Source organism: Musa acuminata, chromosome BXJ3-4 (genome assembly GCF_036884655.1).
Source record: "Musa acuminata AAA Group cultivar baxijiao chromosome BXJ3-4, Cavendish_Baxijiao_AAA, whole genome shotgun sequence".
In the NCBI taxonomy this organism is placed as follows: Eukaryota; Viridiplantae; Streptophyta; class Magnoliopsida; order Zingiberales; family Musaceae; genus Musa; species Musa acuminata.
This window is the reverse complement of record NC_088352.1, coordinates 34,509,076-34,525,318: the sequence shown is the minus strand read 5'-3', so window position 1 is coordinate 34,525,318 and position 16,243 is coordinate 34,509,076. Positions and strand designations below refer to the sequence as shown.

The 16,243-nt window shown below is 38.7% G+C and overlaps 2 protein-coding genes across 6 annotated transcripts; both read left to right on the top strand.

Annotated features, from left to right (window-relative positions):
• The first annotated feature begins 858 nt into the window (after positions 1 to 858).
• LOC103985753 (phosphatidylglycerophosphate phosphatase PTPMT2) lies at positions 859 to 7,846 on the top strand. The gene is made up of 6 exons (XM_009403607.3): positions 859 to 1,393; positions 2,917 to 3,039; positions 5,066 to 5,159; positions 5,874 to 5,956; positions 6,040 to 6,129; positions 7,277 to 7,846. The coding sequence occupies exons 1-6, from the start codon at positions 1,175 to 1,177 to the stop codon at positions 7,610 to 7,612; spliced, it is 945 nt and encodes a 314-aa protein (XP_009401882.2). The 5' UTR covers positions 859 to 1,174; the 3' UTR covers positions 7,613 to 7,846.
• A 1,622-nt stretch (positions 7,847 to 9,468) lies between these two features.
• Positions 9,469 to 16,046, top strand: LOC108951700 (putative kinase-like protein TMKL1). Of its 5 annotated transcripts, none has more exons than XM_065148401.1 (5): positions 9,469 to 9,629; positions 9,728 to 10,255; positions 10,461 to 12,692; positions 13,796 to 14,333; positions 15,212 to 16,046. In XM_065148401.1, exons 2-3 carry the CDS (start codon positions 9,754 to 9,756, stop codon positions 11,045 to 11,047), a joined length of 1,089 nt encoding a protein of 362 aa, XP_065004473.1. In that variant the 5' UTR covers positions 9,469 to 9,629; positions 9,728 to 9,753; the 3' UTR covers positions 11,048 to 12,692; positions 13,796 to 14,333; positions 15,212 to 16,046. The 5 variants fall into 5 exon arrangements, with proteins under 5 accessions (XP_065004473.1, XP_065004471.1, XP_065004472.1 ...); XM_065148399.1 differs by having other exon boundaries at positions 9,719 to 10,255; XM_065148400.1 differs by having other exon boundaries at positions 9,469 to 10,255; positions 15,212 to 15,436; positions 15,687 to 16,046.
• The last annotated feature ends 197 nt before the right edge of the window (positions 16,047 to 16,243 follow it).

Below are 16,243 nucleotides of genomic sequence, written 5' to 3'. Positions count from 1 at the left end.
AACTCTTTTGTGGACATAATAATGGTACAAATTATACCACTTGGACAATTTTTGATGGATGATCTATGAACATTATATTGTTCGATTATTGTAAAGAACAATATAATTGCATCGAGTAGAATCACATCAAAGTAGTTCGAAAGTTCCTCGTTTGATTTGTACAAGCAACCATATTATATTCGGTTACATCTCTTTTTTGGGATTAGATTTATTTCATAGTAATTGTTTTTGTAGATGGTTGCAATATGGAATGCCATTGGTTAACACATCAACTTCCAAAATCAAAGCAAGTGGGACATAAAATTGCATTATTTAGCTTTCAAGCATGAGAATGATGCTAACTAGTGATTTTTTATGTCAAAGTCTTCTCTTTTTTTTTAATTGTTTTTTTTTTTTAATGTCAAAGCATGAGAATTGGTTTCAGAAATACAATTAAAAATCATAATGAAAATGAAGGTTTTAATTGTCCTTTTATAATTTAGTCAGAATTCGGTGTTTCAGTAACTGCACCGAATGTTGTTACAACACTTCCCTATTGGATCTAAAAAATGGGACCCACTTGCGCCTCAGAATTCCCCAATAGGAAGCACTCGTTTCCTGTTTGGTGGTCGGCGTGATGAGCCCTGCCATCGTTTCACATGACGTGGTGTTCGGACCCCCGATGCTTGGAACCCACTCGACGGCCACGTGGACTCGAGTCTCGATGGGCTTTCTTCATCATCAACCGTCCGTATAACCTCATTGCCACCACATCAACGGGCCTGATCAATCTTGACCTCCTCATGTGCTTTTGGACACCGACCCTTCTTCGTCAATAAAATTGCTCTCATTCGATTGGGGGTGATTGCGAAGGGCAAGCAGGTAGTTATCAAAAGGAGGGAGCGAGGGGTTGGGGGGGGGGGGCGAGGAAGAGAGATAGAGAGATCGTTTCTTCGATTCGAATCGACGCAATAGGGGATCGCTTGCGGCGTGGGAATCGCCCCCCGGGGGTTCTTGATCCGTTTCTTGCTCCATCGGGAAACCCTAAAGGGTGTCCCCTTCGATCATCTGTGGTCCCTCTTTTGCTTTGCGTTTTCCGATCGCTGCGGTCTCGATCTGAGGCTAGTATAGTGGAGAACGTAGGTTTGGTTCGGTGCGTTTCGGATCTCAAGATTGGGCTGAAGGAATTGGAAGTATGTATATTGAGGAGTTGAGGGAAGGGGACACCGAGGGTGGGGGAGGTGAGCAGGAGAGATCGATCTTGGAGGTTTATGGCCGAAGGAATGGGCTTCTGTATATGAAGAGGGCGGTGGTCGGAGTCGGGGCTCGGGTTCTCTTTTACCCGACGCTGATGTACAACATTGTGCGGAATAAGATCGAGCCCGACTTCCATTGGTGGGATCGAGTCGACGAGGTTTGCTTTCTTTGTCTTTCATCCTTTGAATTTAATGTTTGGATTTTTTTTTCCCTTAATTGTAGTATTTTTCTTTCATCTCTTGTTAACTGACTATTTTTCTCTATATATGAATTAAGTAGAATTTGTTCATGAGTGGGCTTAGGCAGGTTGTTTTTGCTCATAGCTGACCCAAATGGTCTTTGTGTTTTAGGTTATTTATTTTGGGGCAATGCCATGACACTTTTGTCAGGCAAATGATGATTTGAGATTTAATCACAGTAGGGGAAGTGAAGCTTCTGAGCTGGGAAGCTGTCGGGGAAACAGGAAATTATAAGTTTGCTTTAAGTTTTGAAATTATGGTGAATAAGAGCAGATTTAAATTTAAGTATTGTAGTATTTGTCCAAGATTGAAGAGAAGATTAAAAAACACATGTATATTTCATAGTGATATATTTTAGAGCATTTAACATGGCATGGCATAGTATTACTATGCTATGATTCGCTGAATTTTTATGATAATTTATGGTATCATTACATGTCAACGAGACCTAAAGAAATGTGAAATCCAATTCAAAGGTCTACAGCCTATCCTGATACCAAACTGACCGTATTTGCAGTGTTTGAAACTAAATGAAATTTAAGAGGTTTCATGTAGCTGATTCAAATAGTGGGGATGTATGTGCCATTTTTTGTGTATAACTTGCATTTCTTTTAAAGAGTAAGTTCAAGACTATGATAGGAAAAAACATAATCTAAGTGGTACTTTGATTAGTTTTTCATTTTATGTTGATCTTTAAAAAGTTCGAGTGAGTTTTAGACGAAAATTAGGTTTGGTTATCCTATCTTTCTTCTGACTTTAATCTAAAGATGTGCGCTAGAACTCTTTGTATTTTTCAAATATATCCATTATAACCCCAAAAGTGTAGGAAAATTTTTGCCATTTTGGTTTAATTTTAAAATTTTAAAGTAAACTTTGTTTGTGAATACTAATGTGTATCATGATGTTTATTTTTAAAAAATGGTACTTGAGCGTATATATTTGAATGGAAATTTTTGCAACATTCCAACGATGCAATAATTGCATGGGACAAGGATTTTTTGTGGATTCTGAACGCTGGATGTCTTTTTTTCTTTTTTGTCTCACCTTATTTCAAATATATGTGATAATGAGTAAGCATTCCATGTGAACAATGAGGTTTTGTGTTCTGGTTCCCTTTGCGTCATGATTATATTAGAATGACACATGAATTTTGCATAAAATGTGTTGCGATATACTAAATGATTCAAGTAATATAGAGATTCTTTCTGTTACTTATCCTGTATACCGAACAACCAATTAGATGTATCGGAAATATAACTGCCTGTTCTTTCTTGATGATAAGTTATTATGTGAAATTGTATAATATAGAGATTCTTTCTGTTACTTATCCTGTCAGGTTTGTTAGCTTTTCTTACTTTGGATGATAACTAACCCACAAGTCTTCTAATTTTTTTCGCCATGCTTTCTATATACAGAGTTTCACTAACATATTTGGTTTCAGTTTCTATTATTAGGTGCTGTTCCATTTCCTACTCATGTTCCTTGCTTAAAGCAACTTGGTGTTTGTGGAGTAATTACATTGAATGAACCATATGAGACCCTAGTGCCTACCTCATTATATGTTGTGAGTACTTTTCTGCCCGGGCTTTACTTTTAGCATTGCATTTTGTTGTTGTTCCCTGAGAAAGATTGTGATACACTGAATTGGTATTTTTGTTTCTCCTACATATGCAAAGCGGCATGGTTAGATCAATGCTTCTGAATTTAGAAACACCCAGTTTCATCACATCCAAAAATATAAGTAATGACAAAAACATTTATTGGTTTACTAATTCATGGTTTGAATTACTAAGATGCATCCCTCTCTTTAGCTCAAAATAGCAAGGTTATTTCTGTCACAATTCCCGAGCACTTCTATCATTTATTTTTCTTTGGAGATGATATTCACACACAAATTTTATCCCATTCAGCTCAGTGCTTGGCTCTACATTTAGCTTCATAAACAGAATCATAACATCTGTGATTATTAGATTCTTGACCTTAAATTAAGCCAATTTCTTTTACTTCGTGATTCATGTTTTGAACTACTAAATGCATATTTCTATTTTAGTTAAGAATTGTACCATTTTGAAATTGTTTCTCTACCTTGAGAATGAGTAGAACTATATATGAGTTTCAGGTATTTTTTAGAATAATAATTGTCATATTCTCATGTTTGTGTGGTGAAATTGAGTTAAGCATGCCCTTCTTCCTGGCATCAGCTGGAATCAGGTAAGCTGAATTTTCATGATCATCAGATATTACCTCAGATCGTATTAATGAATAAAAATCTAAGTCCTACTTGATTATCTTTGATGAAGAATAATCTGTATGATGTGAAGATACCCATCAACTATTTTCAAGTTTCCCGATGGATATTACTCTTGGCCAATTTTGTATGTACCTGACCCAGCCTACTAATTAGACCTGAAGTTGTGAGTCTGGGCTGGGGGCTGCGTCATATTTCTGTTTCATTTGTCATGGATTTTCCCATATAAGTTAGTCTTGTGCCATGAAGACCAATCATAGGCCAAAACAATTGAACCAGCCTTTAATGAATGGATAAAGGTTATATATTTTTCGTTTGTGTAGCAACCTTGCATAACTGATGTCAGCTCTCCTTTATGATTTTAGGCATGTTTATTCAGTGATTGAAAGAGGCGCTCGAGCGCTCGCCTAGGCGCTCGGGCGAGGCGAGGCGAGGCCCGAGCGCCTCGCTAATGTCCCAGGCGACGCGCTTCAAACAGGCGAGCGCCTGGGTAAACCAAGTGACCGAACCAGGATTTTAGGTCTGGTTCGGTTGTTAGTTGGTTCAATCGAACCAACTAAACCGATATAACCCTTACCCAACCCTAACCCGTTGCCACTGTCGCTCCCGATCTCGCTGCTCGTTGCTCCTTCTCCCGCTGCCGCTGCTCGCGCCTCCCGCGAGCCCTCCTGCTGCTCGCGCCTCCCGCTCCCTTTCTCTTTCCCGTCGCTGCTTCCTCGTTTCTCCATCAGGCTCAGTATACAGTATACTCTTAATATTAAGTTTATTTGAATTTTGAAATGATTAATTTTTAATATTGTTAATAGATTAATAATATATTATTTTGATTTTAATGTTGTTAATTTTTATTTTGATGTAAAATTTTATTGTTTTGAATTTTGAAACTTTTTGTTAATGTGACATTGTGATTTTATATCTTAGATTTTCTTAATTTAATAGTATATTTTTATTTAAAATTTTAAATAATTATATTTATTAATTATATTATATATTTTTATATTTTAACGCCTCGTTTCGCTCGGGCGAGCGCCTAGCGCCTCGGGCATTTTTGGACCTTAGCGCCTTTTGACGCCTAGCGCTTTTTAAATCACTATGTTTATTAGTCTTAAGTTCTATCGTATCATATGCTAGTGAAAATTTGAACTATGGCGTACAGTTATCTATGTTCCCAGAATGTTGTCTTTCCATGAGTTGAAATATTTTAGTTATTAACAGATACAAATTTTGATATCTTCTTTTTATTGCGGTTTCTGAAATACTTCCCCCCCCCTATTCAGTGAGTAATTTTATGAACTTAAAAATCATTTATTTGGATATGTAATCTTTTGGTTCTTCTGTGTAGTCTCATGATATTGAGCATTTGCGGATACCAACAAGAGATTACCTTTTTGCTCCATCATTTGGAGACATTTGCCAAGCTGTGGACTTCATTCACAGTAAGTGCTATATTCTACCTTTTATTATGATCAGATTAGATATTTTATTATGCCTCTGAGCCCTGATAACGGTGTTATTTTTTAAAGTTTGATTCATAGTGTGTTACTTGATCCCATTAGGAGGTTATGGCCAACAGCTTGAACACCATATCAAGAATAACATATATGCCATTTTGCACTTGCCCTATGAATTTGTAAGGAGTGATGCAACTAAAGATTCTCGAAATTGCAGCTGATGTATTCTCTATTGTGCTATAACCATTTCTACTTTTGAGTAACTTGTGGTTATAACATTTTATTTTAGAAACTGTTGCTTGCAATAAGAATAAGAGCAATGGTTGTGATATCTTAGTTTAACAATTGTTGATATTATAGTGACACTGATAATCATCTGCTGATGATACTAAGCACCTGCTGAGTATCTTTCAGTATTTGAATTAACAGGTGTCTCAACATATGAGGCTTTAGCAAAGGGCCTGATACACAAAGCCCTAATTTATTGAAGGATGACTTGTATTCTGTATCCATCAAATGTTTATATTATTGAATAATGCAATCATGTCGCTCCTTCAGCATTCTATCTATCTATCTATCTATCTATCTGTCTGTCTTTCTATTGCCATGATTCCTTATTTTTACAGTTTTTTTTTTTCATGTCATGTATCTACCCGTTTCAGTGACATTTACTTTTGGTTCTATGTTGACTTTGAAAAGGAAATTCCACCTGTGGGAAAACAACTTATGTTCACTGCAAAGCTGGTCGAGGACGCAGCACAACCATTGTTCTCTGTTACTTGGTTCGCTGAAGTTTTTTTCAAACAGAATTTTCTTTTTATGTTGTTTTTGATGTAGTGCTTGGTATTAAAATATCATTTTACAGATGCAACACAAGCAAATGACACCAACTGCTGCATATGAATATGTCAAATTAATTAGGCCAAGAGTACTTTTAGCTTCTGCCCAGTGGAAGGTAACTTCAAGCCTTTGTGCGCATTTTATTACAATCAAAATCTATACCCTTCTTTGTTCACTTGTATGTTTATATCTTTCAACTAACTCAAATGCTGAATTTTGTAGCTAGTTGGAAAAATTGCGAAGCATATTTTAAAGAGAACATAATGACCTTTGAAAACTTTTGCCAATCAAGATTCTCTTACCATTAATCCATCAGTAACTATGTTCCCTTTATTCTCCTTCATTAAGTTTGTGATATAGCTTTATAAGGGAAAGCGGGGTTATGATTATTTGTCTGGTATGTCCTTAGGTTATGATTAAGTTCATATATGCAACTCTCCTTCTGACAGAGTTGACTGAATGAGTTTATAACTGAAGTTACTAGCAGTCCAAAGCATTGATTTTTTTTTTTTTTGAATGTTCAAATAGGCTTTCATTTATCAAAATTAGGATCTTTCATGTTGGCCATGCATATGTGCCCAAGTTTCTCTATGGAATATAGGGTCATCGTAAAGGATAAGTTTCTATTTACTCCTGAATTTGTGATTAGGGTTACATGAAACATAATCTTAAGAGTTTAGAAGGGTAAAACTGAAGATTCAGACTAAACCTGTAGGTAAAAGAGAAGTGATGAAGAGTCTTTTAAGGTTTTTAGTGGCAGTTTTAACCTTAAACAAGCGTATCAGATTTTTCACAGTTTCACTGGCAGTTTTGACTAATTGCAATCGGAAGTAGTGGCTTTGAAGTGAAATAATATTTCATAAAAGGTCCAAAAAAAAGAAGAAAAAAAAACTGATGGGATCAGGATGAGTATAATAGTGTTTATTGCTGATCTGTATCTGTGGTTTGGCTGAAACTATCTGATGAAGCATAATTGTTAATTGTACTTGTATTTCTCTCATGTATTTGTTAATCCTCTGTATGAATTTGGAAACTCCTGATGGTAAATAGCTGCTTTTCAGGTGAGTTATTAAATAAGAAACTAATTCATTCAGGAGTAGCATGTTTGATTATTATTATTATTATTATTTCTGTAAGTTCTCTTAATCTGAAGGAAAGTTTGGAGTGTGTGTGCGATTCTTTTTCTCAAGTAGCATGGAGGATTGAAGAAGACATCCAATTTCAAGAACTTGATCTCGTTGGATCACATTATTTTTTTGCAGGCTGTCCAAGACTACTATAATCTGAGAGTGAATACAGTTGGAAGGTCGGTCCACCCCTTAGATCTCATTTCAAACCCACCTGTTCTAGCAGCAACTGGAAATTTTGCAGCTTTGGATGAGAGCTCCTTCGAGGTGGTATCACGATCTGACCTCGATGGGTATGACACGAACACAAACATTGGGAACACCGTGTGGGCAGAGCTGAGGTTAGTGTACAGGGTGCAACATGCTGGGCAAGCAGCCCTTACGAGGTTCTCATGTTTCTTGATCAGGTGTCACCCACGTGGAAGACTCAGCAACTCCAGAATGACGATCCCCGTTTACTGCGAGGGTTAGTAGTAGTGAAACTGTAAATAAGTCACCGACTCGTGGATCGTTCTCCTTTTGTTTGTGTCTTTGTCAAGCATGTATGTGTTTACGGTCTCTTATAGAGGCTATGTACCCAATACTTTTTCCACGACGAGTCCTCTTTCAAGGTGATGTAAGATTCTCGAAGGCCTTCTCCACCAAGTTTTTAGCCTGGCGGAGAAGGGGAAATATGGCAGTGGGATCGATCAGCTTTGCTTCATACATGTACTGTGCATATAGTTTGCTCGTCCATTTGCGCTTCGTTTCGTTCGATAAAATCCGCTCATCGAGTTAAACCAAGTTTTTTATTTTTATTTTCTCTACCTTCTTTTCATTTCCATCGGGCATGATGGATTTATATATTTTTTTCTTTTTTTTGACATTTGAGCTTCTTAATATATTCTAAAATTATGATAAAAATTTGATCCAAAAATCAACTTCTAGTATACAATATCTAGTAGATCTTGGTTGGATCCCAAAATCAATGTATCCACATAAAGGAATGGTCCAAATGATATAAATTTTTCAGAAAAAAACTTTTAATTGAAACCAGATAGATTTCCATAATAATTTTTTTGATCTAGAATTTTGTTAAGTTTTATAGAATCAAAATAGTTTGGTGTTTTTTTTTTTGTTTTTTTTTTTATTTCCATCAAATCATGATGGATGCATGTAATCTTCTTTGATTTTTGGGCTTTTAATATGTCCAAAAGCTATGATAAAAATTTGATTCAAAAAGATTTAACTCTTGATATATGATTTTTTTTTTCATATTTTTAAAGACTATTTAGCTTCTTAATAATTTTTTTAAATTTCTACTAAGATATATATAATAGCTTCTTAATAAATTTTTTATCTTAATATTTTGTGACACTATTAAGTGCCCGATCGACTCGTGACAGCTTGCTAAGGAAGGATCTCCGACATCATCGATCGATCCCATTTCGCAACACATCCATCCGTACTATATATATACCCTAATTAATAATATTCCAAATGCCAACTCATGCAACGAATGAGTCGAGCAGAATTATTAATATATAGTGGTTAAGGCCATGGACGAGGATAATTCCATGGATAACAACACCACCACAGAAAGACTTGTCCTATTTAATCATCATCTAATTCGTACGACGTGGACGGCTAATTCCTCTTCTTTTGTCCACATGCTCTCTAATGATATGAGGTTTCAGTCCTAACAACACCATGATGCATCATCCTAACCCCATCACCCTACCCTCTCCTCGGGATCGATAATACAGTATTTTAATTCGCTAAGTTCTTAAGTTCATCCGTCCCTATAATTAAATTACATTAATACTCGGTTTAAAAGATCATTTTATAGTATTAAAAATAAAAAGATTTTATTAAAATAATAGGTTCACTTTCATATATAATTTATAGATATGAAATCGACGCAATAATGATAGAAAATAAAAAATGTATTATAATAAAAATAATTATCATTTTTGATTTACTGTGATACAAAAAATAATAAAGAACTTCGTATAAACCCACCAATTGTAGTGATTAGAATTGTAGGCAATTATTTCACTCTCACATCAGTCTTTCGTTGCTTCGATAGAGCACACAAAAATGGGAACATTAGGACTTCTTATTGTGATGTCGTATGATGTCGTTTACATGCAAAATAAACGCGTGATGGCTGGGACGGACCAAACAGCCGATCGGCAATCGGCGTCATCGCGTGTCGCCTCCTTATCGACAACAAAACACGGCGTAAGGCACCGAACAGCTAAGACATCAAACCAAAACGTTCCACGTTTACTCCACGCCCTTCATATACCCCCGACTCTTTTCCCTCCCCTTTTCCCTTCCTCGAACCACCAAAAGCAGCTCCTTTTGCTCTCCACACACTCCGAGAAACCCGACCAGAGGTATCGCCAGGGTTCTTCTTCCTTCGTCGGACTTCAATCCGAGCGGAAGGCACCGAATCTTGTTGCTCGCTTCGTCGCTCCTCTCAGATCCGAAGCTTCGAATCTCTGTAATTCCTAATCTAATCCCCACTCCATCGAGGAAAAAAAGCGCTTTTTCTTCTTTTTTTTTCTGACAGAAAATGGAAGCTTTTTTTAGTCCTCGCAGGTAGATCAAAGCGTCGGAGAGGGGACATGGGGAAAAACCAGGGAGTCAGGGTCCTTTTGGGCTTAACCTTCTCGTTCCTTTCCCTCCTCCTCCTGTACGCGTGGTATTACTGTTATCGGAGGAGATTTTCGTCGAGGAGGAGCAAAGGCGGCTCCTTGGAGGACGGCGGTGGTGTTCGATATGGGGGAGAGGAGGAATTGCAGGTGGAGGAGCTTATCAAGTTCGCCGGAGGGGAGAGTTTGACGGCCCACGACATCTTGGACGCGCCGGGGGAGGTGGTCGCCAAGTCGGGGTACGGGACGCTTTATCGGGCTAGCATTCAGAAGAGCAACTCGGTGGTGTTGCTCCGGTTCGTCCGGCCAGATTGCGTTGGCCGGACCGAGGAGGTGCTGCCGGCAGTCCGGACGTTGGGATCGGTCCGGCACCCGAATCTGGTGCCGATGAGGGCCATGTATGTGGGGCCGAGGGGGGAGAAGCTCTTTGTGCATCCTTTCTATGCTGCAGGGACTCTAGCACAGCTCCTGAGAGGTGAGTTTTTCCATCTACCGTTTCAGCGATGTGATGTTCTTAAGGTTCAACCTTGCAACTTTGTGGCATTTGAGCTTAATATTCGAGTTAATGATCTTCTTTTCGATTGTTGATAATTTGGATCAGAGCATGCTTCCTTTTTGCTACCTGCTTTCAAATTGGAATATAGAATTGCTCATGCAGAAATCTCTTCTATCATTGGCAGCTGGTGTTGCTGAATCGCACAGATGGGATATCATCTACAAATTATCTTGTGGCATCGCCGGGGGGCTGGATCACCTGCACAATGGGCATGAGAAGACCATAATCCATGGCAACCTCAAATCGAACAACATTTTACTCGATGCTGATTTCCAGCCTCGCCTCTCGGATTTCGGTTTGCACATCATACTGAATCCAGCTGAAACCCAGGAAATGCTTGAAGCCTCAGCAGCTCAGGGCTACAAAGCCCCTGAACTGATGAAGATGAAAGATGCCAGCAGGGAGACTGACGTCTACAGCTTGGGGATCGTCTTGCTCGAAATGCTCACTCAAAAGGATCCCATCAATAACGATTTCTTGCGATCGAAGGATCTTCATCTGCCCTCGTCCTTGAGAATTTTGGTTCTCGAGCATAAAGTCTCTGATGTGTTCACCTCGGAGCTCCTAAAGGAGAGTATAAATCAGAATTCTAGTAATGAAGAAGGTCTGGCGATGCTCTTTCACCTGGCAATGGCTTGTTGCTCTCCGTCGCCTACCATGAGGCCAGACATCAAAACAGTTATCGGGCGGCTCGAAGACATTGGTCGATGATGATCATCCATCCTGGGAGTGGGAGTGATGGTAGCTAGCAGTAGCAGTAGCAGTAGCAGTAGCAGTGGTACCAATTATTGTTGATGGTGTGCTAACAGAGGAGACAAAACCTTAAATTTGCAAAAGTAGATTAGGACCCATTTGATGTCTCCTATAGGTGACAGTTTGATTGTGTTGTTGGCTTAGCAAATTTGCATCCCTTGTGACTTCTGGATCAGAGATCTCTGCGAGCGTGAGGAACATGTGGTTGTTGGCATGTGCATTTGTTTGGTTACAGAGGAACCATCATGCATGATCGATCCACAAGAGTTCCAGTCGATAGATACTCTGTCCGACAATGTATAGTCTTTCTTCCCTAAAGGGATTGGGAAGAAACATGTGGCCAGATAGATAGCCACAAGACATGGACAAATTTGAACTCTTGGAGAAGTTAACTAGTGGGAGCTCATCTGAATCCCCTTTTGGTTGTCGTCTCTCCACCACCGCGGATTAGCATGAGTTGGAGATCCGTCTTAAGAATATGAAACCAGCAAAACCCAATGCAATCAATCTATATCTCTCCTTGGAGACTCCCAGTCTGATGCTTCTGGTCCTCGGTCCCCTACTGTTCTGTCGATGCATTGAAGAAGAAGAAATCATGTGATTGGTGCGGTGCTTCTTTTATCTTGCCTATTAAATGGATTTGGCTAGATGTGCAGGGACCTGAAACCTTCACTGCCACCTAATTGTGGGGATTGGTTTTGGATGGTGTAACCTGTTGTTGGCAGACCTTCTTCACTGCCACCTAGTGATGAGGAGTGTGGTTTTAAGTGGTGCAACCAGTTGCCAAGTACAGCAGCAGGTCTAAAGCACATTGCAGGGACTCCCGTTGTTGCAAGGCATTTGTGGATTTCATTCATGTTTCCAAATCCAAACCAGGCATTGGGGAACCCACTCGGCACGCATGAGAGATGAGAAGAGTCAGAGAAGTCTTGCAGTGCCAGAACATGGTCTCACCCTTGATGTGAATATGAGATGTTTATCTCTAACATGCAATTGAACAAGGATGGCTGTTCTCTAAAGATTCTCTCTGACTTGCACAGACACAGATCTGTCTCACCCATCCCCAAAGTTTGTCCTCGATGATTCGTATTAGAGTGGCACAGAACATCGACTTCTCTTGCACTGTGTGCTGATTCGAAACTGGACACTTTTTATTGTATTAAATGTAATCTTTAGATGTTAAATGATGGCCTTAACTTTATTCAATACCTACCATAATCATATTCCAGCATACTGGACAGACTTTAGACTGCTGCTCCATACAATAGCTAGAGCTTTCCACATCTAAGATGTTAAATATTGAGGATTAAGTGGTCATGATAGGAAGGCACATTACCCATGTCAGGCCATGGTTAGTAGAATAATGACATCCTGGTTTATTTTTCTCTTAGAATGCCATTCTAATAATCTCTGAATCCCTGTTGTTGGTGTCTGTGGCCTACGCTTCTTCGCCTCGGCTCGAGCATGAACGATAATGACGGGGATGGTCGTCGAAGCAGAGTCTTTCGCCCCCCCCCTCTTTCTGCTGGTGTTACGGTTGAGGAGGAGGATGAGGACTCTGATTTCACTTCAAATTTGCATCATCATATCATATATGATCAAGGTATGTCTTGAGCTTTGTTCTTAGCATTTGAATGTCTTGAGCATTTGAATCAGGTCGAACAAATCCCTGCTTGGTTTTATCACATGATAAGGAGCCTCTATGAAAGTATAATCTCTTGATGAATGATTTTGTTTGTCTGCAGTCATTCCAGAAGCAACCGTTTGTTTGTTTTCTTGATTCATAAGTTTTACTGAAACAACAACACCATGTAGTAGTGAATCGGCAATGAACATCTCTCCCTTACAGCATCTAAATTACACATATAGAACTTCAGAATCTTGATCGTGGATTTGTCGACATATCCCTTGAAATAAGTTGTCAACTTATTCGTAGAAATGGCATGGAAAGATGAACTGAAGGGATGTTCTAAGATCAAACCAATTATTTTGTCTTCGGAAACCAGAATAAATTGGTGCCTAGTGTTCTAAGTGGAAAACTAGCTAGTGACTTGAAATTTTGTCACCTGAAATCCTTCGTTTATATCTGCCACATCAATAAACTTCATGACATACATTAGTTGATTGCTAGCTAGATAAATATCAAAGGAGCAAAAAGTTGGAGATCAGACAGAGATTCAAATAGGACAGTATCCATGGCTACCTCAGTTTTTTTTTTTTTTTTTTGTCTTTTGGAGAATGCTTCAGGGATGAAGCTAAGACGACTTGAACAAGCAGTGATGGCAGCAGCAGAAATCATGTAAGAACAGTAGCATTGAGTAGGGAATGAAGAATTATTGAGAACCTCAAAGGAACTAGCTAATAGAGAAAAAACATGGTCAGGTTTGATTCTCATTTCTTTTATTCTAGTAATTTATCTTGGGACAGAAACATGGTTATGTATATTGATAACAAAGAACAGATGGTCATGAACAATTAGTAGAACTCTAACCATTTTGTTTTTTGCTTTTTGTTACAATCACATAAATACCACTATGTCTGCTAATTATCACTCTAAAATCTCGCCGTAATGGAAAAAAAAAATCATATGAAAAAGTTGCATTAAGATTCGGAACGAAAACATAATTTTATTTTATTTTTAATTTAAGATCTGTAGAACTTTCAATGTAGATAAATTTTTTTAAGATATTGTCTCCAAAATTTCAGTGGATCGCCGCTAATAAAAACACGAGTGACTAATCCATGGGCTGGATCCGGCTTATGTGAGCTCTTGATCATGCCGAGGAGAGAACCATGGGCCTCGAAGACATTATTGCTCTGTGGATTATTGGATTGAAGGGAACTTTGAAGATGGAATTCACTGCACTTAGTTTTAGCATAAATAAAAGTATCATAGAATTGCTTTAGAACGGTGCCGGATTTTTCTCCATTTCTTGAGATATTACACATGACCTACCTAATTACTTTTGATCTTTGTCAGTTTTGCAAATGAGAATGATCTGTTTGAGATGTTCCACTTCCAAGGATTCTTCAGCTACAGTCTTCAACTTCCCCTCAAGTTCATGATAGAACATAATGTCTACTGATGTAGTAGGATGCTGCTATCAAGTTCAGATTGGCATCACTTTCCTCCTCACAAAGTGAAATCATCAAAAGCTAGATACCCCAACAAGAGGCTGAAATGAAGCCCTTTTTTTAAGCTTTCTAGGAGAATAAAGTCATAGAAGAGTGTCCCCATCATCAAGTAATATTCCTCTCTCTCTCTCTCTCTCTCTCTCTCTCTCTCTCTCTCTCTCTCTCTTTCTAAAATAATGTGAATGTAAGCTCTGTGTCTATGTTGCATTTTCTATAGAACAGAAGGTGATCAAAGATGGTGAGACACTCCATCAGTAAGCAATTCACCTGAAACCCTTTTTCCCTTACCCAATTTCAATGGTTGATACTAATGGCATTGTAAAGTCACAATGAATGCATGACAACAAAAATATAATGAAGTATTATAGCCATGCATTCTGGTTGGATCACTCCTAATATAAAATGATAACTCACTAACTAATAAGGAAAAGCTAAGATCAATTTGATGTCCTTCACATGTTACATGTCCTCTCCTTGTCGTTTCACATCTTTGTATGGAACCATTCGCTATTGTTTATTGTCTCTTAAACAACATCATCACCATCACAAAACAAACAACCAAGGCATGTTTGTTGGCATTTATTTCTATGCAAGGATTATATTTGTCTATCTTCTCCCTCATTAGTATCTAACATTTGTTTATAAGATCGTCGTCCTATAATGTATAAAAATAACTCCTAAATCCTATACTGTCATTATGTATAATCATCTATTCTTCTCTTTCCTTTTTTTTTCCAGTATTTATCATTTAATTATTTGTGTACATTTGGTAGAGTTGCAATTAATCTCATATTAATTAGAGAGTCTAAAGAATCAAAACCTAATTAAGAGTGACTCCAAAATCATATTTGACACGACTAACAGTTCATGAAATCATATTTGACATTCTAAAATATCCATCCCAAAAGGTTTGTATCGATGACACGATTAACATTGTATAAAGATTATAATTAGCTATAATGATGATCAGATACCTTTTTTATATAGGTTGCGCAACAGGTGTTCGACTGAGTGCCACTGAGCCCAACCGAGGAAGAGAGCGAGTCCGGCAGGCACCGAGTTGTCCGAGGGGCACGCCCGGCCCAAAAGCTCTCTCGCTCTCCGAGTCTCACGAAGCAGGCGTGAGAGAAGAAAGGCTGTCTGTCGGTGGTGGCCTCATCTGCTCCCCTCCTCAAACCCCACACTCGTTCCAGGCTTCACTTGATCCAGCAGGTCCATCACCTCGAGATTTCCCAGACCTCTTCCCTCTTCTCATCATTCCAATTTGATCTCAAAGCTGCCTTCTTTCCTGGGTCGATGATGTGCTGCTGAAGGAACAGAGATGACGAAGAAAAGAGGCCCTTCCTTTCGTAGTACCTCTTCCATTCGATCCTCTGCTTACTGTGTAGAGCAATGTCTCCTCAAGAAGAACCATACTTGTGATTTCACCCGAGTAACACATCGAACGACTCTTTGACTGCAGATCCCATCAGCGGAAGTGGTGGTAATAATGATTCCAAGTGAGGTAGGGACAGGATAAGAGCTTGGTTTCTGGGTCACCTTTACTTCCATCAACAACAGGCCTTCTTGCGCTGCTGCAAATTGCACATGATGATGATGATGGTGATGGTGATGGTGATGGTGCTTTTGTTGCCGACTCAGTGGGTGACTCCAAAATCTCTCTTCACCATCATTCCTCTCGGTTAATCCAGCAAGAATGCTGCTGAGCATTGAAGTTTTGCCTTTCATCTCTCTCTCTCCACAGAAACACTAGGGCTATGTATGAGAAGGCATTCTCTTTGTTGGATCTTGAATGTCAAAGATTAACTATAATTAAACTATAGATTGGTCTGAGATATTTATCATGGACTGGACATGGCAGGCAGCACCACTCGGTCAGATCTCATTTATTCCTCCTCTCTGGTTTTGGTGGAATACTGAAATCATCAACCCTTGCTGGTCCAACATCAATCAAAGGTGTGAGTGAGATCATTGCAATGCTGACCAAAGTTCAAACAACAGGAACATCAACCTGATATA

What these genes read in the sequence shown, in the direction of transcription:
- LOC103985753 (XM_009403607.3), top strand. Translation starts at nt 1,175, where the DNA reads ATGTATATTGAGGAGTTGAGGGAAGGGGACACCGAGGGTGGGGGAGGT. An exon ending in GGTGGGATCGAGTCGACGAG is followed by an intron (nt 1,394 to 2,916) that starts GTTTGCTTTCTT and finishes ATTTGGTTTCAG; the next exon opens with TTTCTATTATTAGGTGCTGT. An exon ending in TAGCTTCTGCCCAGTGGAAG is followed by an intron (nt 6,130 to 7,276) that starts GTAACTTCAAGC and finishes ATTTTTTTGCAG; the next exon opens with GCTGTCCAAGACTACTATAA.
- LOC108951700 (XM_065148401.1), top strand. Translation starts at nt 9,754, where the DNA reads ATGGGGAAAAACCAGGGAGTCAGGGTCCTTTTGGGCTTAACCTTCTCG. An exon ending in TCTAGCACAGCTCCTGAGAG is followed by an intron (nt 10,256 to 10,460) that starts GTGAGTTTTTCC and finishes TATCATTGGCAG; the next exon opens with CTGGTGTTGCTGAATCGCAC.